Below are 25,204 nucleotides of genomic sequence, written 5' to 3' on the forward strand. Positions count from 1 at the left end.
TTTTTTCTGAGATATAGAGGTAAACTAAACGTAAAGGGTTTTGTTGAATTTGCCGAGGACAACGTTAAGGGCTTGCAACCGTAGACTGTTCCATAATTTCTAAGAACCGTATATTTTGTGTCGTGGCTCGTGAATTTCTCCTTGTATCCTGATGCAATCTTTCCTTCGCTATAAGCTGGCAAAGAAATTTAATGTACGAGCAAGAGAAGACGATTAGCGTAAAATGCGTGATGCTTCGTAAGCGAAGGTAGCAAAAGAGCAAGAGAGAGCAAAAGAAGGAGAGTGAAAGAGAGAAAGAAAGAGAGACAGAGATAAGCGAAAGGGGTAGAAAGGAGAAGCGGTAAGAACAAGTTCCACCCTATAAATACGCTCGAGTAATTGATTCAGTAATAACTAACTCAAGCTGCACTCCACGTTGCTGTCTTACTTCTTTTCTTTAATGCTTCTATCCTCAGTCTTATTCTCTCTTGTTAACCGCAATGTCGAGAAAGACAAGGGCTTTGCACTAACTGCATATATCTACGTATATACGGTCGAAGATTTTATGTGCTTCTCGTCATTTCGTTTCTCTTTGTTTTTTTATTTTTGCTATTAATTTTTGCGTTGTATCTCGCATGATGGAAATTCACTTCAGTTACCCACGATTAACTCAAAGTGGTTCGTCGACAACATTATAATCATTATACGGTATTTAAATGATTAATATGGTCGATAGTTTTTAATTTTTATTCATGTTATATCTCTGACATTGTAACATAGTCGAGTTTTATTTAAAATTATATATCGTTTTCTCTTTTATCTGTTTTAATTTTGATAAAGTAATTTTAAAAACACATTAAAATAGTTAAATATTATAGTTTAATGCTTTAATTGCTTATTAGTTTAAATATTTCGCATGACTTCTTTATAGCAGGTATTACAGAAGTACTTTCATTATTCATCTGGGCATCTTATCGTTAAGTATACTTATTCCTCTCATTTTTTACTACCACCATTCAGGATCCAAGTCATGGGACATAAAAAATGAATGCTAGTAATAGTTCTGATTTCTTAATATTAGATATTGCACTTTTTTGTCATGCAAGAAAATCTAGCGCCCACATGATCGGAGAATGCGTGCCCTTTCAGCCGTGGTTGACCTTGGAAGACATGAAATAGAATATCAAGCGCAAGCCTGACCGCTAATGCCTCTTCGAATGCAAATAACATTATACACGCGGCTGTTTACGTAGGCTGCGGTTAAAATGCTGCTTTTTAAAGAATACAATTATTTTGATGTACATGATAAGGTGCCAAGGGCCGTTCGAATGGATCTTTTTCTCTTCGATTATACTTTTATGTAATGAAAGATATTACTTTTCGTACTTGAAAATTACAGACTGACGGTTAGTTGTTTTTAACATAGGTGACCCTCACTTCTTTCAATTGCAAAATAATGTAAAAAAATTTGAGTCTGATAAAGAACCTGCAATTCCAAGAAATTTAATTATAGATGCATCCAAATATTCTATATATTATGTATTTTTATTCATATCTCTCTAGTATTTTACGTGTGTATCTTTACACATAGGCGCCTTTATTATTTAATTTACTGTTCTAATTGTGAACAGAAATTTTTTTTAAAAAATATTTCTTGTAGCGATGAAAATACAAATGATAATAAATTAAAAATATTTATGGAACATCAAATTATAAAGTTATAATTTTTATTTTATACATGTTTTTAGGCTTGGCGAATTTTTTTCAATCTTTAATATATGCATATGATTTATTTTTGCAATTTCTTTTTTTTTTGCACTTTTCTGCATACACATTTATTTATTTATAAATATATATGTCTTATATGTTTATGTAGTAATAAATGTACATTATTTCTAATTTTTTATATTCTTCTGACCTTCTCATTATTGAGAATCAATGAAATCCTAAAAAGATTATTATTTTATACATGGTTATTTTAAATAATTCCGTTACTCTCTAAGTTTCTGATTGTAAATATATTTTTAATTTTTTTTTAACTTTTAAATGAATGTATATTTATTAATAAAATGAGTACATGAGTTTATAACAATTTATTTTCTATTCAAAAATATCTTGGAAGAAACGATGATTAATTATATTTTCATAGTTTTCATATTTACGCAAATATTGTTTTTATATAAGAATTTCTACAATGTTTGCTCTTAAATTTAAGTATTAACTGAATAATTATAAAGCATAAATCTCATTCAATAATTAATGACAAGTGCAAATTTAAGCGGCTTCCAAATTATGCCGTACTTTACTCTATATACCGAAAATATGAGATATAAAAGTATAAACGTCGATGCAACGATGTATCCTACTTAAAATGTAAAGAGATAAACAACATTAGCAAATCTGAAACAGCTCATGCATTCTTTTTTGAAAGTATGGTAAAAAAAGTAAAGAACAAAAATAAGACAAACCTGGAGAATATACACAAATAAATAACTCGATTATACAAAACGTCGATAATGTGCATGTAAATAAGCTAAAGATAAAATATTCATGTACTTGCGAATTCTAGAGGCGAAATTTTTAATCTACATATACGGCAAATAAGGCGAGGAGTGTTAAGGCAATTGAAAAAAGGGAGATCGTAATGAAAGAAAAAGAAAAAACAATAAGACAAGAGAAAGCGAAAAATATAGCGATGGTAAATTGGTGCCGTCCAGTTAGGTGTTAAAACACGGTAATTAACAAGAGGGAGAGAACGGAAGAGCACAGAATGGCTAATTTACAAACTCATGCAGATATAATCTCATACATATAGAAGCTAGAGACTATCTTTAGTCGTACATGATTGTTACCAAGCAAAGATTTACTGCCAAATGGCCATATATTTATACACTGCTCTGTTATGTTTGCAAGAAAGAGAGAAAATAATGAATGAAAAGAAGGTAGAAAGGAGCGAAGAGAGAGAAAGAGTTAAATATGGAGTGTTAATCAGCCATCGATCATGTTTTAAGGATAGTTAGGAACCATGAAACATTCATGCTTGACCAACCCAGTACCCTTTATTATTATTATTTCTATCCCGTGTGTACGCTGCTGTTGGCTGGTCAATCTACACGTGCTGTATATGGATGCAACGTCTTACGTCGCCTATTTAATTGTCGATGATTTGCCCTAATTTGCATGCTTGTCTCGAACCCTGTTTCTGGCTACCTGATAATTGTCTGACGTGGACATGGGTAATTTGATTTTCTTTTTATTTCATTTTTTCATTACTTATTGCCTCACAACGAACAAAACGGCTTTTAATTAAAGCTATCATGATTCTTTTATTACTTTTTGATTTTTTCTCTGTGAGTGATCTATAATATTTCTCAATATTAAGCTTTATAGGATTTACAACTGATAAACAGAAAGCGCAGTGAATTTTTCTCCAGTATTTTAATTTAACCATAAATATTGAATTAGATAGTAAGTATTTTAGCTTTAAAAGTATAGCATTAAGGATATTAATATTATTTTTAAATCGATTTGAGTTGATTAATATACAATAATTAAAGTGTATTAATAATAATAATAATAACATGAAAAGAATTTGGCTTAAAAATAAAACATACTTTATAGCATTGTTTTTTAAAAATTGCAATACTAAGTCTTAGTCATAAGTACAAGGTCAAAAGTAATTGATGCCTAAAAAACGTAATAGCAATGTTGTCAAATTTGATGAGAGGACATGCTTGGGGTTACGATAAACAAAAACTACGAGTAATTGATTCTATAATAACTTAACACATCAGTAAAAGGTGTCTGCTCTATCTCTCTTAACTTCTTGCTAACCTCATAAGAATCTTAGGTAGACATAATGTATTGCGCTGCATCCCCTTCCAGCGGTTTAACTATGAGATTTAAGGCCTTGCTGGCAAATAATAAATTCGAGGCTGAGCGCGTGTTCACAAGCTTTTCAGTCCTATGTCCGTTGAGAACTCACCGCTTAACGAATAAAGATACACAAAGTTTTCCTGCAGATATTTGAAAGTAACCACTAAAGGTCAATTTAAATTTCCTTTGAATGTGTATGAAAAGTAATAAAAAAAATTGCATTAAACATATGGAATTGATTTTCATATCAAATTTTCATGCTTGTATATTATTTATTTATGATCTCTCTCATTCTCTCATTCTCTCTTTCTCTCTCTCTTTCTCTCATTCAATATACATTGTAGTTACAAAGCTTTAATATTATAATATATAATAAATTAATATTAATGACGGAAAGAAATGACGAAAAAGGACATTATTTACTTATTTAACGTCAATAGATATAAATTAATTTCTGGTATTTGATAAGTGTTTTACTTGTTTTTTAATTTTAATCGTTCTTGAAGCTAGAAAAAATATTTTGTTTGATATATATATATATCTCTATATACGTCGAATAATTTATGGAATATATATTGAAGTATTAGAACGTTTTTGCCAATCTGGTAGACTCGTTTGTTATAACTTAATCCTTTAATTTTGCTAAAAATATTGTCCTCTTTTTACTCTCTTTTCTGAAAGTGGAAAAGTAAGAAATAAATATAATACTAAAGTTTAAATACGTCTAACAAGTAACGATAATAGTTAGAAATGTTATAGAAAATGTTATAATTATAGTGTAAAATAAGTGAAATGTAAAATAACCGATAGTGTAAAAACTATTTTCAAAATTACCTTATAATTCTAACATATCAGCTACGAGGTGAGTAGGTTATTATTAAAGCTCGATACATCTTGTCAAAAAATCGTGTTATTGTGACCATCATGATTATCGATATTACAATTGACATTGTAAACTCTAAACTAAAATTGAATTTGAGCAACTGTTATGAATTCACTTCTAATTACGTTCCAATTCAACTGTTATTAATATGGATTCTTATTAAATTTTACTTAAATAAATAAAATCTGATGAATAGTAAATTTGTTACCAATGTGATTAGACATAAATATTGGCCTATCGTAGGTTTTTTATAGGAGACATTGGGAAGATAATTTATTAAAATATCTAATGCGGAGTTTAAGAGTGAAAAATATGAAATAATGGGTAATAATGCATTAGAATAAGGTTAAATTTGATAAGTGTCGTAAAGAATGAGAATAAAGCGTAATAATGTCTAGTATTAATAGCAGTGCATATCTATATATAATAAGATAATATATTTTAAATTTTACTAATTTGGTTAAAGTTTATGAAATGGAATAATACAATAATGTTTTAAATTATTTAAAATTACATTAAAATTAAAGCAGCCACAATTTTCAAGGCTCTTGCCGCTTCCGTCGCCTTCTGTATAGTGTCCACATTTCGCGTACGCGAAATAAAATGCATAGTCATATGAAATTCCAAATAAAACATTAATGTATGCGAAAAAGAGTGAAAAGTTTAATAAGTAGTCATCAAGAAGGTTGGTTGTGGAGGTGTGATGCTTTGCACTTGAGCTCTTGTAGTGTATCGCGGGCGCGGGGTAGAGGCAAGGAAAGCGCGTTAAAAAGGCCCTTGTTACCGCCATAATCGGTGCTTTCCTGAACGTTGTAGTGAACGGTCTTGTTTATAAGTTCATGCATATGCCTAACTATGGTCATCATCTTATCGAAATTCGCGTCTCTATATAATAAGATGGTAAAATGAGCGCGCGCTGCGTCGACTTCGCTTACTGCGTATCGTAAATTTGATGATGAACGATGAAGAACGAATGAAGTGGAGGGCTCTTCATACGTGAACAGACTCTGTACCAGGTACGTGATATGTTTTCATACCATGCGAAGTGGTTACACGATCACAGAGAGGTGAAGAGACGGGAAAAAGGAGGTCTTTTTTCCTTCCCTCACTCGCGCGAGTCCGAAAAACATTTGCCGAGAGTGGACAAAAAGTCGGTATTGTAATTTATGAGAGATTCAAGGCTTCAGGCACATACTCTCTCGGTATACTTGTTACGCCAAAGTAGTCTCAAAATTATTTTATAATACGTTGTAACAGATCGTAAAGTATAATACACGATTTTTTATTGCTTGGTTTGCGATTTATTATATACGAGCTAAATGCTTAAAATAATAGACAGTGATTAAAGTGAAAATTGATTTTTATTCTTGGTGGTATCTTCTGCTCTATATACTTCAATAAATTATTTGATGAGACTTGATCCTCTCTTTTTTTACGTTTTTATAATAACGGTTTATACAATTTTCGTTTAACATCGTTGTTTTTTTGAGAACCTTCACCAGACACTTTTGCGGAGACTGATAACAAAGCCGATAGTAACATCGGTAAGTTATAACATGGCTAAGTATGAAGAATCTTCATTCGTTCTTCGTTCCAAATTATGTAAATGATATAGAATTAATAGTTATCCATTTCTTTTATTATAATCCTTGTTGCACTTATGACAATTGGTACCATTCTCTAGTCCGACAATTCTATAATATATTCTGTTAAATTTTTCAAACAAATCATACAAAATTTATACAATTTATTCAATACCATATCAATATTTATATGTGATATACAAATTTATTAGAGACCTTGTTATTGTATTATTAAATACTTATTCTTCAATAATTAATTTTTGTACATATACATAGACGATTGAATGTAGGAGAGCAAAAATTAGGTGCATAATATATGAAATAATAGAAATAGTAGCAATCCTGTCAAAATAAAATAAATAGACCCATGAATTTTATATAAATTTTGGTATATGCTATAATTTATTATAATTTTAAATTGTAAGCACATATTCTGTAAGTTATGAACCTACGTAGATGAGAAGTAAAATGTAATAAAAGAATATTTATTATATAAATAAAAATAACATTATTTTTATTTATAATATCATTATAAAGTATAATTATAATTATTTATATATATTTATATTTATATTTATATTATATTTATAATTCATTAAAAAGTAAACAATACGATAAAATGTAATTCTAAATAAATGTATACATAATCTATTCTAATTATACCTTCAAAAATTTCTAAAAACACGAGCAATTTGTAAAGTATAATTTACATTATATACTGGAATTTCAAAATATTGACTTATACAATGAGTGAACATTCGAATAAAAACTGAATGAATAGTTTGTAAATGATGATTTCTTTGCAAAATTAAATGAGCACGAGAATTTTACAGGTAAGTGTAAAAAAATGAATTTGAGAAGAAAGATGAGATACCAGAAATTTGAGAAAATGTTTCGATCAAGAAAGAAACTAGAAAGGAAGATGGAGGAAACGAGAGTCGAAGGTGAAGAATAAGAAAAAGAAGAAGAAACAGAAAAGGAAGAAGAAAAAAATGAAGGGGAGAGAGTGAAAGAGCGTAAAAGAAGATCGGGCAGCGAGATTTCACGGAGTATCGTCGATAAATTCCTTCTCGACGGACAAATAACGACAAGCCTCATTACTATAAACACGTCTCTTGCAAGTTTCTCTGCGTGTGGCGCGCGCTCGTGCCGGCGTACATAAGATGGTCGCTTTCTTTTCTTTCATTCTTCCTTCAGCGTCCCTTTTATCTTTCTTTGATTTTATTTTTTATGCATCTCTAACCCTTAGCTTCTTTCTTCGATTCTTTCGTGTACCTTATTTAAAATCTGATTCCTGCGGGCTTAATCGCCGATTTCTCGCGTGCATATATACACTTCTACCTTTGCGCAACTAATAAACACGGATGACTTATGGTGCAGAAAGATTGGAGATCGAACAATCCTAAATTAAAATCGACTGTGAATTATTTTTTGACTAAATAAATACACACGGTTTATTTTAAAAATTAAATGCCAGTCGTAAATCCGTAGCGCAGCGTGGGGGACATACATTGTCCCGGAAGATCCTCGTATCTCAGGACATACATGCATTTGTTCTAAGAGACCGTTTTTTAGATTTGTTTTATTCATCAAAGTATTACTTGCTGCCGTTTCTCTTTCCGACTTCAACTGATTTTTGTAATGAAGCGTAAAATATTTAATAAAAATTTACTAATTTTACTTTTTGTAAGTAATAATCTTGTTTACAAGTAACAATTTTATTCTTGACACTCTTGATTTTCCTTCATTACTTGTGATAATTCTTTTAATGCAGTTGAATTATAAATTTTAAGTATTAGCAATTGTAAAATAAATTGAAAAGGATTTATTAAATTTAATTCATGTTATAAATCAGTTAATATTAACGTTACAAAAGGCATAAATAAAAATATCTAGTAGTCTAATTTTTTACTTAGCATAGATTAACATAAAATACTATGTATACTAATATTTACTTATCTACTAAATCAAAGTCTTTGTATTCAATTTTATTAAATGATAAAAGTTTTTCTAATATGAAAGTTTATTTTTATCAAAGTAAAATTTAAATATTTTATACTTCTCTTTTTATTGATAAGGATTTTTTACTTAATAAATAAAAATTAATTGTCATATATAACAAATTTACAAAGTATTCTTTAAAAATCAAACTTTAAATTTTCAAAACAATAAGTTGATTAAAATTTTATTGAAATTTTGTACTAATACATTTCTAATTTTTTTAAATATTTGAAAAGAGAATAAAATTTCCTTACAAACGTTTACTTAATATTTTCTTGTTTTTACAGTATATTATATTAAATATATAAGAGAATATAAAATTAATTGATATAGTTTATTTTTCTAAAAAGTATTATATTTCGATGAAATATAATGAATATTTCCAGTGAAATACGGATATAAAATATTATTAAACATAATAGTTTGGAATAAATAAAAGTTCAAAGTTTCCAGTGACTTTATTAAGATAAAAAAAATTTATCCGAATACATATATATATACATATATATATATGCTTGGTCACTTTCTAAAATAAAGTTTCTATCAAACTTTAAAGGAGAGTAACATGCGTCTGTCCAATTGTATCGATTGATAGATATGTGGTCAATTAATATAAAAAAATAGTTATAAATTGATGACTATAATGTAAATAACTGTTGTACGTGAGGTCATGAATTAAAAGTGGCAAATTTTATATTTGCAAAGAATACCTGTATCATATTAAGTTCTTTATAAATATTATTACATATAAGATTTTATAGTAACGAACATAGAACTATAGGTTATAATTTATTGCATATTGTAATCCAAGATATTAAAATATTTTTAAATAAAAAACCTTTTGGAAACATATTCAGTATATATGTATGTTAGAAAAAAATTATTCGAATTATAATTTTTGTGTAAATAATAAAAGTTTATCTACTATTAGTATATATAAAGTATAGATAAAGTATATATAAAGTTTTTTTTTTAATATTTATATAATAATTATAAATAAATAAAATACATCTAGTTAATTAATTATATTGTTATTAACAACAAAGTTTTTGATAATAAAAATGAAATTGAAATAAGATATAAATTGCAAAGTAGAAAGTAGAATACAAAATAAAAAATAAAAAAAATACATAAAATTATTATTTAATTATTAATAATCATTAAAAATGTACGAGAAAAATGAACAATCCTAAAAAAATAAAAATGAATATTTGAAAAGGAAGAAGCAAGAAACACTTTCAATTAAAGAATTTCATACAGGTATTCAACATTCCGTTGAGAAGAAGCCAATGACAATATATAATGAATAATTATTTATTCCGATGAAAGTTAATATAATTAAATGTAATTGTTAAGTATTCTTGAAACATAAAAGGAGTAGACTGTCATTCCCGTTTCATTGACCCAATAGTGCCTCACTTGAATCCGAGATTTATTCACTAAAGAACAGGAAGAATAAGATGGATATGAGTCCTCTCCTATCGCTAATGTTAAGTTGACTATTTAATTATTCTGTATTATTGGCAACTTCTGATTTAGTGTAAAAATATGTACATTTTAAATAAATTTTATAAAAGCCAAAATATATCTGATAATCAAATAACAGATTATCCAATTGCATTTCTAGTTGCATCCTGTTAGCTAATTGGTTTTCTTGTTCTCTAATTGTTTTCTTTAACTTTTCTTGCTCTCAGTTAAATACATATATAACAAGTTGGGCTGATATTGGCAGAAATGAACAAATGAAATCCATAATAAATCATTATGAAGGCACAATAAAATTAGCTTATTAGCTTTCTTATATTGTTTTGAACATTAATGATTAATATCAATAATTTTATAAATCCAATTTAATATTATACATCTTTTTATGTTATACACTAATAAAATTTATATTATACTTTATTGAAAGTATTATATTTTTATATTATACATTAATTAAAAGTTTATGTAAAAGCTTTTGCAATATAATAGAATATTCATTAGAAGAAAATATTTTTTTAATCTCGCATTTTCAATTGTAAATGAATATCGACCCTCGTCTATGTCATTAATAAAAAATTTATTCTTGAAGATCGTTAAAATTATCTAACAATGGTAAAACCTGAAGATTTAAGAATTTCTCTTTTATCTGATTAAATTAAAAAAAATAATTATTCAATTATTATTTTATAATGTTTTTAAATTATTTTACTTCTCGATTCATCTATATATATATATATATATATATATATATATATTTTAATATAGTACACTGACTAATTAAATTATCTTTAACGATATCTTTAACTTTGACAAAATATAATTTAATTTACTACACAGTATAGATTGTGTTTTATAATAACATTCTATAAACCAATAGCAAATTGGTATTACTGTTTTTTAAAGAATACTTATTGATAAATCCATGAAATATAATTATAAATCATAAAGTACAAATAAAGAATAATATGAAATATTATTAATGAATACAAGTGGAAAAGACAATTATTATAATATTTAATGGATAATTATAAAAATATTTAAAAACTAATAATTTAGTAATAATTGCAATCACAATATTATACACCTTTTGGAAACTTCCAAATATAACTAAAAAAATAAATACACTACTTTGTTACATAAAAAGATAAAAAGATAAAATACTATAAAAGATCAAGTTTATTTAAAGAAATACAATAAATGAAAAAAGATTCCAATTTTATTTTAAGACTCAATTAATTATGAATAAAACAATTTTAAAATTAATATTTGCCTTTTATTACATTTATATTTCTCCGCATTTTTAAATATTTCATAAATGAATGCGTATATATAATAATTTTATAATTCAAATTACTTTAGGAAATTTAAAATATATTTTCCTGATTTTTTTTAATAAACTTTTAGATATAATTTTTAGTTTATTTAATTTGGATTTATAATTTATTGTTACTTTTTTCATTTTCACTAATATAATAATACATTAATATATTATTTAAATTCTAAGTATAATGATGAAAATTTAATAATAGAATTGGTTTTTATATCTAATCTAACCTTCAATGTTTTTATGATATTTAAAGATCTTTAAATTAATCTGTAATTATTTGTCCAATAATTAAAGTTATTTGAATATTTTTATATAAGTTTTATAATTTTTATAAATATTAATTTCTATTTTGCATAAGAATCTTTAAAATTCTTGCATATTAAATGTTGTCTTTCATAGAAACTCACATAGATTTTTGTAAAATTCAATTAATTTTTATATTCTCATTTTTCATTTTGCCTATGGAAAAGCTATTTATTTGTGTAGTACATGTTTTATTCTGTATTAACCTGTTAAAATTTAATTTATTATTCTTTGATATACTATTAAAATTACTTAAACAGTCTACTATCATTAATTTTATTTCATTATTCTAAAAATTGTAAATATCGGTAGTTCTCTATTTAACAATTTTACAAATGTGTGTAGTCTGTCTTATTTTTATTTTCATATTAAACATGTTTGAAAATCACTATATTTTAGAAAACGGACTAGATTTTAGAACTAGACAATATTTTAGAAAACCTTGATTAATATTCTTTATTTAAACATTTCTAAATTGCTTGTTAATCTCGTTAAGTTAATATTTCTGAACAAATGAAAGTATATATTTTTATAACGTTACGTTCGCATAATTATTTAAAAAGTTTAAATATTATTGTTTTTAATTTCATAGATGTATTCTGTAATTATCAATATAATTAAAGATTTAAATAATGTTTCCTTTTACTTTTTATGTTTTGATCGCAACATTTAATTAATCATTAATCATTTTTATTGTTTTTTAGTACTTAAGATTTGAATCGTATTTATTATACTAGATTATGCGGTAGATAGCTAGATAATTATACTTTTTACATAATTATAATTTTTTTTTAAATATTTTTCTCAGTATAATGGAAATTTTATGTAAAGTTAAATTATAAAATTGTACTATCTAACATTTTTATATATAACTTTAGTTTATTAATAGTATTTGATAATGCTTTATAATTTATAAAAACTAACATAAAATTTTTCTAACCGGTTCTATTGAATTTTATTTCAATAATAGTATTAATGATAAATTGAATATTAAAAAAAATAAGAAAAAAACAAAAAACAAATATGCTTTAAGTTATTAATTTGATCATTTTTAAATTGTACGATGCTCATTTTATATAAAACGATATCGACTCAATTTTGATACTGTTCCTAATATTCTCTGAATTTTTAAAAATTATTAGCAAATACGACATCAATCGATATTGATAATTTGAACATTTAATATTCATATTTAACTACCACAAAATAATTTACTTTTATATAGCATACATGTTTCCGTTTGTTTTGTGCATCGAGAATTTTTTTTCGCTTTTTATTGCGAGACTTTTAACAGTTGATGATAGTAGGATGAATTTTATATTAATAAATACACAAAATAATTGAATTATTAGTAAATTGTATACAATTATTACATTAGATGTTTGACAGTAGATATAATGAATTCTTCACTTTTTAAATATTACATCTATTAAATATGGCAATTTAATTAAACTAAGTTAAAAAATAAAAGAGAAAACAAATTCTAGTACTCACTCTTAAATTGTGTAATTTTTGAAATATCTAAATTAAAGAATTAACATTATCGTATGAATTGATTACTATAATTTTATAAGAATCTTTTGCATGTTTCTTTAGATAATTGAGGAATAACTGAAGATCAAAATAATTAAAGAATCATATAAAATCGCTAGAGGCGCAAGAGCAAAGAGATTCATTTGCGTCTAGATAACTGTCATTAGCGCCTATTAATATCTTGGATCGCAATCTATAATCTGATTCGCGATATATTATAATGATGCGTTTTGACTTACACACGTACGCAATACTTTATTCTCTTCTCACAGCTTGGCTGCACTGGCTGCTGGATTTCATGTTCAAGTACCCGCGCGACCGTCACGTATAAATAATAATATGGTATTAATATATTGGCGAACTCTGCTTTATTCTCTCTTCCATTTTCTTACTCTCTCTCTTTGTCTCTCTCTCTCACTCTCTCTCTCTTTCTTTTTGTTTGTGTCCCTTTTGAACAAAAGGTAAAAATACGGCTATTATGTATTCTTCCACTCGAACGAAGATTGAAATGGATTTTTCAAGAGAGCCGATAACGAGCCTTACATTAATAAAGTGTACACGTGTAGCAGAGTGATCAAGGGGTACACCAAACTCGCGAGAAAAATGTGTAACGAGAGAGTTTCGATCCGACGAAGAATTACTTCTCCATGTGTACTTTATACAATATGGATATTAAAAGAATAAGTAATGGATAAACGGATTTTTAGTTTTAATACTAAAAGCCGTCTTCGCTTCAGTACTATTGATTAAAATTTGCACGATGATTGACATTTTTTTTCTTTTTTACTTTGTAATGAGAAAGTATAATATCAAAAACATCTATGATATAATTTTCTTGAATAATAATAGATCTGTGTTTCATATAATATAAAACTATAATTCATATAAAACTATTTTTCATATAAAACTACAATAAATGTTTGAAGTTTACGTATATCATTTTTTATACATTAGTTGAGTAATTTTAATTCGTTATATAGTAAAATACGTTTCTTAAATTCTTATTTTTAAGAATATAAGATAATTATATATAATATCTTTCAAATTTCATATTGAAAAATTAAAAAATACTATGCGTGCAATGCATTCATATAAATCTTAAATATAAAAAATGATTAAAATATTGAAGACTTAAAATATGTATTTATCGCTGTTCTTGCATTAAAATGAGAGAAACGCGACAGTTTATTAAACAAAATTTAATTTATAATACACAAAAAATTAAACAATTCAATCAACTAATTCTTATTTTTCACTGATAACTGTTGTGAATAGACGATAACAGATGTGAATTCATTGATCTTACCACTATATTATCTGTACAATGATATTGTATAGCACTTTCGTTTCCTTATCAACATTCTAACTATTTTTTTTAACGAAATAGTTTTGAAAAATATCTAATCTAAATACTTTTTTGCAACTGCGAATGTGTGCATAAGTGATAGTTACTGTTTGAATTAAAACTTTTAATAAACAGAATACTACTCTTAATATTTGTATATTATCATTGATATTCACTATACAACTATGAATATGTATTATAATTAAGATTTCATATGGCTTAATTTGCTTTAATCTATTCTCAAATAAAATGTTTTCGAGGCGATAAAAATTCAATATATCGTTGATACATACCAAAGTTATATAAAACAAATATGTGAATAAGGATTAATTTTAATAGAAAAAAAAGTTTCATTAATATCGAAGTTGTATATGATTATGAAAAAAATAAAATCTGTAAAATCTACAATTTTAACTTATCTCTTTTACATCTTTGTCTACACTTTTTGTAAATTGAATAGATATAAAGATAAACTGAACCGAATGTTGATTTCACACTTCTCTGAGAAAATATTAAATTATGTCCATTGCTAAATTATCTATATAAAAATTTTTAAATTTTAGAATTTTTTTCCATACTATTAATAAAAGTAATTTATTTCTTATATAACCCTGTAATATTAAGTTTTTTTCTAATTTTGGTACCAAATTTGATATTTATTGAGCCTATAATGTATATCTAATGTTTATTATTAATATTTTAATTATCTCCGTGGTTATAATTTTCATCAGCATTGTTATCATCATGTCCTATCAATGTAATATAAAAAACGATTTGATATTGCATCATAATATACAAAATATTTATTTTTTATGATATATTTATTATTGTTTATAGTAATCCAGTTGCATTTTTATTTTTCAAATAAAGTATGATATTTAAAGATTATGTTTAGTTTTAAACTGTTATAGTTATTGACTTATATTTTTGAATGAATTATAATAATTAAATATTAATAGCAATATATTATAATTATCCTATCAGAATTTTAACCGGAATCTATCGAAATTATTTATTCTCATAATATCTTCTAAATAAACTTTTCAATGTGAGCTGATTATAATATAATCGAATAAGAAAAATATTTTATAATCGCAAAGTAAATCTAACTATGATATATCAATCTAACAACAAAAATTATACTTTAACAAAGAAATGTGTTATTTAATAAATTAAATACAAAGAAATAAAGATTCTCATTTTTCACACGATATTCATCTATGTTTTATACTTTATCTATGTATTACTTACTATCTTATATAATTTTCAAATAAATAAACTTTGCATTCAGATAAAATATGTTTATATATTAATGATAAATGTATAATTAATTAATATTAATAATTCCAATTGTCAATTTTTTTTATCAATGTAATAAAAAAAACATAATTTATTTTAAAAGAAGTCATTCAGTTACATTTTTATTACTGTTTTTCAGTAAATATAGCTTTAAAAAATTTAAAGATATAAATACAAATTTTTTCTAATAAAAATTTCACCGAGATAAAAAAATTTTTTTTTCAAGTCTATATAGTATGATAAAATTACGTAATATTAACTCGATCCATATATATTAAATAAACCTTATGATCGAAACCTATAAATTTGAAAGAATAACCTAATCTTTTTATTTCTCATTGTGCAATTAAGAACAAAATGCATATATTAAAAAAGTTAACTATAAAATTATTCTGAAGAAGAATTATAGATAATTTCAAGAAACTTTGTAAATTTAATACAAGTATTCTGTATGCACAATTTATGTTATAAAACTAGTTTATATATATACATTAATATACATTATCGGATTTTTTCATAAAAAATAATTAAGACAAATTATAATATATTTTAAAACATAATAATGTATGTAATCAATAATAAATTGTGAATAATTGAATTAACAGTGTGTGTGCGAGAGCGAGTGAGAACAAAATAAGTGAATAAAAAAGAAAAAGAGAGAAACAGTGACGTACATTTTTAAGTCTATAAAATATAAATTTATAATTACGTAAATATATATATATATATATATATATATATATATATATATTAATCTGACATACATATTTCACTTTCTGTAATATATTTTAGAAAATGATTCTTTTTAATATTAAATTTCTTTATTGAATACTGAATAAATTCTCTATTGAATAATTAATAAGTTTTATATTAATTTACTACTTCTGAATTATTTAATGTATATTTATATCATGTTTACTAGGAATTTAGTATTAAAATTTTGAATAAGTTAAATAAAAAATATAGAAAAGATTTAAACAAATTTAACTACGAAGTTAAACAAGTTTTAAACAAGTTTTTAAAATTCATAAAGTCTATTAAAATATTTCAAAATGATTTATAAATACTTTTATAAATGCAAATAATACAAGCAATATTGACAAGATACCAATGTTACTAATTATTAATATTCAACTTTTTTTACTGTAAAAAGGAATATTTTTCATGTATTTTTATCAAAAATTACATTGTATTTATGAAAAAGTAATGTTTTTTTTTATATTTAAACGTGAATAAATTATTAAAATCATAATAAAATTTCAATATAAACCTAGAAGAAAATTTTTGAATACTTTTTAATAAATATTTTATATTATATATATAATATATCAGTTTGACGTAACAAATTTTGTTTTCAATAAACTGAAAAATATAGTATACCAAATTAAGCATGTTTCAATATGTGTTTTTGTAATAATCAGAACATTTAATAATTAAATTTTCACATATCATTATGAAATATTCTGAAAAACTTCAATATTTAATTTAATTATGAAAGAAATCCTGTTGCATAAATTTCATTTTTATCAAAGTATTTTATTATAAATCATAGTAATAATTAGACTATAAAAACAGAATCGAAAGAAAACCAAAGATGATTACATTTGTCATTGTCAAAAAAAATATTATTAATTCAGTAATCAAATTAGATGATATTTAAGAAGAATAAATGAAAGATATGTAAAAACAATTTAATCGTCAATTAATTGTTCGTAGAATCTGATATAATTTTATATTTGAAATCTAGGGAATTTTACTATAATGAATATTATTATACCAGTCGACAGGAAATGCTATAAAAACCACTAATTGCTAAAAATATATAGAAAAATGGTAACAAAGAAATTTTTTATTTATTTTTGGAAATAACAATTTTTTGAAAATACTAAAATTTATATTTGCAAATTTAATGCTATTTATAGATTATGTAATCATAGGTATTGTGTAAGACGCCTCTACTTAGAAAATTGTAATTTTCATAGGGGGCACCTCTGAACTAGAATTACTTTCTCTTTCTTTCTTTTCCTTCCGGCTCCTCTTTTTGGCACTATTAAGTCTTACATACACACGTACCCAGGCACACTATTTCTCTCTTCTCTCTCTTTCTCTCTTCTCTCTCTCTCTTTCTCTCTTCTCTCGCTTGCTCTTCTTTCTCTCTCTCTCTCTCTCTCTCTCTCTTGCACCTATTTTTCAAGTTGTTACAGCCTCCGCCGTATCTGCGGAGAGAAAAATAATAAACAAAAGGAGGTGAAGGATTTCAGAATCGACGAAACGCACTCCTTTTTTCCATTGAAAATAATGCATCATCGAGTTTTTGGTCGTCTTCCTACCGGCTATTAAAAAATCGTTTATTGACTTTGACTAATTTATTAGTTTCAAAAACAGTCTGTGAAAGGTAAGTATTAGATTTCCATTATAAAAATCCAGCTTTTTAAATATGTTCATAATTTTTTTATAATTGCATATATATATTTATTTATTTTGTATTCTTCTAAATTATTGGCTTGATGTATGAGCATGTGTTTATACTACAAATTTTATTACGTTTAAAAACGGTAAGTGAACAAAACTTGGAGGTTATACTCCAATTCAATACGGTAGTTGTTTGCAGAAACAATAAAAACAAATTGGAGTAGCTTTTCAAGATTATTCTTTAATTTACGAGGCATGGTGTTTTAAATTTTTTAATTATAAAATTATGTAATTTTTCATAACAATTATTATTTTTTAATATATTACGTTATGCGCGTTGCAATATTCATGCAATACATCGCAAGAAAAGAGAAAACAATAGTTATTTATAAACTATCAAATTTAATTAAAAATTTTTGAAAGTAATACAGAGCATATATTAAAATATTTTTATTTATTATTGTCTACAGACTTATTAGATCGCTTTTTACCATATTGTTGTAAGATTTATTTACACCTTTCAGGTTGTTTCAAAGATGATGGCCGGGCCGCCGAAGTCTAAACGTAACGTTGCCAGGAACTTTAAGAATCCACCACAACCTCATATGTGCATACAAGATTATATTTCAGTAAGCAATTGTTTATTTTGTTGTCTTTTGTTTTTACAATATTGAATACATAATATTAGAGTTTTTATTCTAGGGCTCTCCAATTCCATGTTATATCAATATTTTGTCTTGGGAAAAAGTTAATTTACCCGCTAATCCTTCTCAAATAATACCTATGCGGGGAGGAATGGAATTGAATCCTCCAAGAAGTCAAGATAAAAACACTCGAGTGTTTGCTGTTATTGCTAACCCTGAGGTTTTAAGAATACGAGGGAAAAATGCTAAAAACCAGAATGTTAGTTTTAAAATATTATTTATTATTATACTTATTATATTATATTTCATTTATAAAAAAAATGAATCTAAATTTAAAAAAAGAATGTATTTAATAAATTAACTATTCAGATCATTATTGTTTTTAGATTGTAATAATAAAATTGATAATTGTAATTGTAAAACAAATTTCTTAATTTTAATTAATTAATAACTGCAGAAATATAAACTTTAAATAGTAATAGTATCATATAAAAATAATAAATTTTCAATACAATTTTATACAACTTGATTCAAGAATAAAAATATTTTTGATTTATTATAACACATCGAAATGGATTCTAACATTGAAAATTGATGTGAACCTATAAATATAATATATCTTAAATGATATTTTATAGTGTCAAATATATTATAGGATCAATCCAATCTAATAGAAATGTTGTTAAATTTTGTGGAGTCCAAAAACAAAGGAGTAATCTTCAGTCGTATTTATTCTATTCTCAAAGATCGAGATATTACTGGGGAATTAAAAGAAGTATGGAATGTGATTCAGAAACAAGAAAATCAAATAGAAACTTGGATAGATGGTCAGCCACCTACTCTACAATATTCACAACATTTAGACCAACAGCAGCAACAACAGCAACAATTACAATTGCAACAATCACCACAACCAATACCTCAACAAATTCAACAGCAGCAACAACAGATTCAACAAGCTCAGCATATTATACAGAATTCCTATTTGATGTCTCAGCCTCCTCAGTATCGATCTAATGTACTTTTCAGTTCAGTATCCAATAACGAATGTTCGAACTATGATAGATACAACTATTCACAGCAGGGCCTAGTTCCAGTACATCAGAATGAGCAAGTTTACCAAGCCAATTCGATTATAACCCGTCCTTATAATAATAACAATGGCTCACGTATTGATTTGGATTGCTATAATTATCGTGAACGAGACAGATCATTTTCTCAACAATCAGTGTCTAAACAACAACTACCTCTTCCCCAACAGCAACAGCAAAATTGCCCTGCATACTCAGCTTCTCAATACCATTATCAATCAATACCAAGGCCAATGATGCATTTCATGAGTTCTAATGTGAATTCAAACTATACTGGACAGGTAAATTATTTTATTGGCACAAATTAAATTAATTTCAATAATTTATAACAAATTACGATGTATAAATAAATTAAAAATAATAATTTTATTATTTAATACAATATTTAAGTTTTAAATTATAAAAATAAAGTCCATATTATAAAAAAATTATCTTTAAATTTTATAAATAGTTTAACTAAGAATATGATTTTAAAAATAAAAATAAATATTTTATATTGTCTTTAATTTTTATATATTTTTCTTGAAGAGTGTAATAATCTTATAATGTAATTTTAAAAAATAAAATCAATTGATTGATTCGAGATTTTAATATAAATAAGTATAAATTCATAAAATAATTTTTTATTATTGAGTATTTAATTATTAAGGTTATTAAAATTATTTTTTAAATATTATAAATAGCATTTTAATAATTAGATAAATTACAAATTATTAGAAGTGCACTGTTAATACTCTATTAAATAAATTATTTATCTAGAGAAAACAAGTTGATTCATGAGGTTAATCGTCTTACAATTAAATATTTTAGTATAATCTATTATTGATGTATATTAGTTAATGTAGCTTTATTTACTTAAATGTTGCAAATATCCTAATGTAGTAGTCTGTTCTAAAAACTTTGAAATAACTTTAAAATTTGTTACCAAAAATATTTAATATTCCCAATAATGATGAAATAATTGTAATACTGATTTTACATATATTATTTATATATATTTTTACATATCTATAAATAAGAGATTAAATATTGAAACATTATTGAAATATTAAATTTAATATTGAAACAGATTATTCGAATTCTTTTATAAATTTGAAATTTGAATTTTAAATGTTTAATAGTTCTAATATATTAATAATTTAATTTTTTATATTTTAATTAGGATCTTTATATGATTTAAGAAATTTCCATTTCAATGCAGGCAAACCTAAAATTTCTAATTTTAAAGAAAACTATTTTTAAAGTTGACTTGAATATAATTTTTTTAATATTAACTAAATTATATTTAAGATGATATTGTGATTATTCAATTATTTTAAATAATCTAGATATTTTAGATGCAAAAAAAGCAATTATAGTCATGTTTATTTAACACTGTTTTTAATATTATTTTTAAATAGTTAAAAATTACATTCTGACATATATATATAATATATTTATTGATTTTTATTTAAAATATACATAATAAATGATTATTGTTTCAATTTTACAGCTTCTCTTTATATTTTTCAATACCTCTAATCTTGTAAATATTTTTATGTTTTATATTATAATGTAAATATTACTACAAAACCGTTTTTGGTTGCAGATGAATCCAATTATCACCAGCCATTTTTCAGACTATTTTATAATGCAACATCAACACATGTCATCTGGAATAGAACAGCGTCAAATGGAAAATCAAATACACGCTGAGGTTCATAGGATGCAGCACCAACAGCAACAAGAACAAATGCACTTGCAACCAAGTCACATTCAGCAGCCTATGCCACATTATCCAACCCACGGATTAAATATAGCTGGCAATCCTCCAATAAAAACCATTAAACGAGCTTTTAGTGTACCTAAACTTCAACATGTGGCGGGATCGCACAAAAATAGCTCTTGTAAAAGACAGAACAACTCACCTTCACATTCAAAACAGATGACTTCTACAGGTGGTCCTTATACTCAATTGTCTAGAGACAATAGTGCAGATAATGCTGTAAAGCCTAAATCTCCAGTTAAGGTAATAATTTATCTTTTATATTTTTACATTTATTATTTTATTAATTTTTTAATTTACCTGTATTTACTAATTATTTAATTATACATGAGTAATAAAATTTGTATCATATATGGAGTCTTTTAAAAATTTAATAGAATTCTAACAAATAAAATTTTTAAAACAGCCCTTACTTAAAAAATAAATATCTTTATTAATTCTTTTAGTAATTAATCATTAATTTTTTCAATTATTTGTATCAAAATGACATATTACTTATCTAATTGAAAAAATGAAAAATATCATTATTAATAAACATTTCATAAACTCATTTAAATTAATTTTAGTATTTAAATTTAGTTAAATTTAGTTTAATTAAATTTAGTATTTAAAAATTTTTTTCAATTAGCTTTATTTAAGCAGTAATATACATAAATAATCTAGATGTTAAAAATGAGTTATAACTGAAAATAATAATATGTAAAACTAAATAGAATAATAACAAAATAAATGACAATTTCAATTATAAAAGATATTGAAAGTAATCACTCAAACTAACAAAACATAAATTTTATTATTAAAAGTATTATACTATTGTCTATTGTTATATGCTTGATAATATATTATTTATAATTTTTATCATTTAAAGTGAAACATTAAAAAATATTTTATGTAAAATATGTAAAATGAAGTAATCACAAAGTACTTACGGAATATTGAAATATGTAGATTTTTATTAACTTGGCAATATTTAAAATTAAATTTAAAATACTGTATCTACAATATTTTATTAACAAGCATTGGAGTAGTTTCAAAATTTTTAAATTTATTTTTAACAACTTTTACTTTATTTAAATTAGATAGTACACATATTTTATTATGTATGCTTGTTTGGTGTATAATACTTACTATGTATTATTGTAATTTTTTAATTGAATAATTAGTAGATTTTTATTAATTTTACGTAAAAAATTTCTATTTATTAGGTTCTTCAGCGAGATCCAGTATTACAAAATAAACATAATGTATCTCAGTGTTCTGCAGAGAAAAATGTTAAAAGCTTAGAGAAAAATATAGATGAAAATTATGAAGCTTGTAAAGTTCAAATAACAGATCTTGATGAAGATAATTCGAAAAATAAAAATCATTCAGAAACAATAGATGAAATTACCTCTAAAGAAGCGGAGGCCTTAAATTATATTGCTTCTCCAAAAGAAACAAAAGACATGATAGAATATATTCAAGAAACTAAGACTTTAAATGTTGTAGATCCAACATTATGTAGTGAATCTCTTATTCGAGAATTGAAAGAGGTATGTCATCATCATAATGAAAAACAAAGGCCAGTAAAAACTGTTTTAAAGAGAAATAAGTCTTGTGCTAATGATGTTAAGGTAAAATTTTATTTTATACACACTACTATTTGTTAATAATAATAATACAAAATTTAATTGCTCTCGATAGCTAATAAAATGATAGGATATAGTATTTTATTTCAATTTCTAAATCTTGCTATAAATGCTTATTATATTTGATTATTTATATTATTTTACTATGTAGGTTTGGACGAAAGATATAAAAGGAACAAAAAATGGTATTAAAATTAATTTTGATCAAATAAATTCAAACAAAGTTGAATGGTTTCAAGATAGAAACACAGATGAACATTTGAAAGGAATACAACATAACTTGACAGAACTAGATGAGGGGTGGAATGTTAGAGTTAAGCATAAACCATCAGATAGTCAAAGACGAGCTCAGTCTACAGTTAATAGCATTATCAAAAGTGTATTTAAAATTCACCAAGGAAATCACTTAATTGGAGATGATGGAACTGGAAAAAAACAAAAATCCAATGGACAACTTAAAGTAAATGCCAAAATATCCCTGAATGAACAAGAAGAAATTACTCAAGGTTTGTATAAAAATTTCTAAAACATAAAAATTTGTAGTATTAATATATTCGTATATATATGCACATCATGCATGTAAGTATTAGTACATCAATAACAGTATTTAAATCTTTTGATATTTAAAAGTCTTTATATATTTATTTAATTAATATATTTAATTCCATTTCTTAAGACTACATGACTCAATTACTCCATTTTAAATTAAATAAAAAATTTCAGGGTATACGATTCTAAAAAAATCGGACGTTACAAAGATTGCAACGACGACTATGAATTCAACAGAAGTAGTAACAAATGAAATTGCACAGCTAACAATTCAAGACTGTAAAAATTCGACGGAAAAGAAGGCCGTTTTTTTATTATAAGCCTAGTTATAGTGTGTCATAAGAAAAACAGAAAAACATTTAACAGCCCGCTGATAATAATCGAAATAAAATCAGTGTATATAGATAAGTTTACTTATTAAGAAGATAATTTAAATTTAATTAATCGTGAAAGTAAATGAAGCAAAAACAGTGCGTAAAAAAGTAAACTGCAGATGACATAAACATTTTAAATAATTCGGCGAAAATACTGACGTAATATTTATCTTCGATATAATTTAATCGAAGATTATTTTTAAGATTTGCTAGCGAGGCTGTGAAACACGATTGATAAATTTCCTCTAAGGAAATAAAATATTAAAAATACAAACTATAAGTTTGACGAATGAGGAAAACAAAAAATAACTCAGTTCTCACTGCTTTTGAAGTAAGATGGTAAAGTCATATACTCTTACGCCATGGACTGATATTAACCTATTTTTTAAAACTAGTATGCTATAAAACAAATTCGTCAATTTTAATGTGACGAGAATGGTTCCGTAGGGACGCCCTTTTGACGTTCCTACGTTTAGTACGAACTATAATTATTTAGTATACTATCAAATAAAAAAAATGAATTCAAGTTGCTTATATACATAAATATTTAGATAACACAATACAAGTAATAGTAAAATATCAACACAAATGTTGAGAATAATACAAAAAACAATATCGGCAAATGTCAAAGGATAATAATTGTTACAAGATCTCATACTCTCTTTTGTATATTTATAAACATAGCTTTAAAGTTTTGAAGGCAGATATTTTCAAACATCAATGTATTATTTTCTTTGATTAGTTTGTCAAAACTTTATTCTATCTATTAAAAAATAATTAAATTAAATAATCGTTAATTTATCAAAATATTAACTTGATACAAAAGATAAAACGAAGATTTATTAAATTATTTCAACATAAGAAAAAATGGTTTAATATTAATAACAATATGATATAAATTCATATCAACTATAAGGACAAGGGACAAGTAACTGAATACAAAATAAAAAACATATATATAGTTTTATCTGTAACTAAGTGATTTCTTACGAATGCTAAGAACTATTGTGACTTAAAAATAATAATTTCACAATCATGGTGAATAACAACTAGATAAGTAATGTTAACATAACGAAATACTTCAAAAGAATAAAATTAACAATCAAAAGCGCTCATTAATAGACTAA

At 24.7% G+C, this 25,204-nt stretch overlaps 1 protein-coding gene across 2 annotated transcripts; it reads left to right on the forward strand.

Moving 5' to 3' along the window:
• Nucleotides 1-18,463: 18,463 nt before the first annotated feature.
• Nucleotides 18,464-24,617, forward strand: LOC105366745 (TPR-containing protein DDB_G0280363). Of its 2 annotated transcripts, none has more exons than XM_011505284.1 (7): nt 18,464-18,655; nt 18,729-18,929; nt 19,326-20,042; nt 21,350-21,769; nt 22,732-23,139; nt 23,306-23,660; nt 23,878-24,617. In XM_011505284.1, exons 1-7 carry the CDS (start codon nt 18,563-18,565, stop codon nt 24,021-24,023), a joined length of 2,340 nt encoding a protein of 779 aa, XP_011503586.1. In that variant the 5' UTR covers nt 18,464-18,562; the 3' UTR covers nt 24,024-24,617. The 2 variants fall into 2 exon arrangements, with proteins under 2 accessions (XP_011503586.1, XP_011503587.1); XM_011505285.1 differs by having other exon boundaries at nt 18,580-18,655; nt 18,715-18,929.
• Nucleotides 24,618-25,204: the final 587 nt, after the last annotated feature.

This window comes from Ceratosolen solmsi, unplaced genomic scaffold (assembly GCF_000503995.2).
Source record: "Ceratosolen solmsi marchali unplaced genomic scaffold, CerSol_1.0 scaffold87, whole genome shotgun sequence".
Lineage (NCBI taxonomy): Eukaryota > Metazoa > Arthropoda > Insecta > Hymenoptera > Agaonidae > Ceratosolen > Ceratosolen solmsi.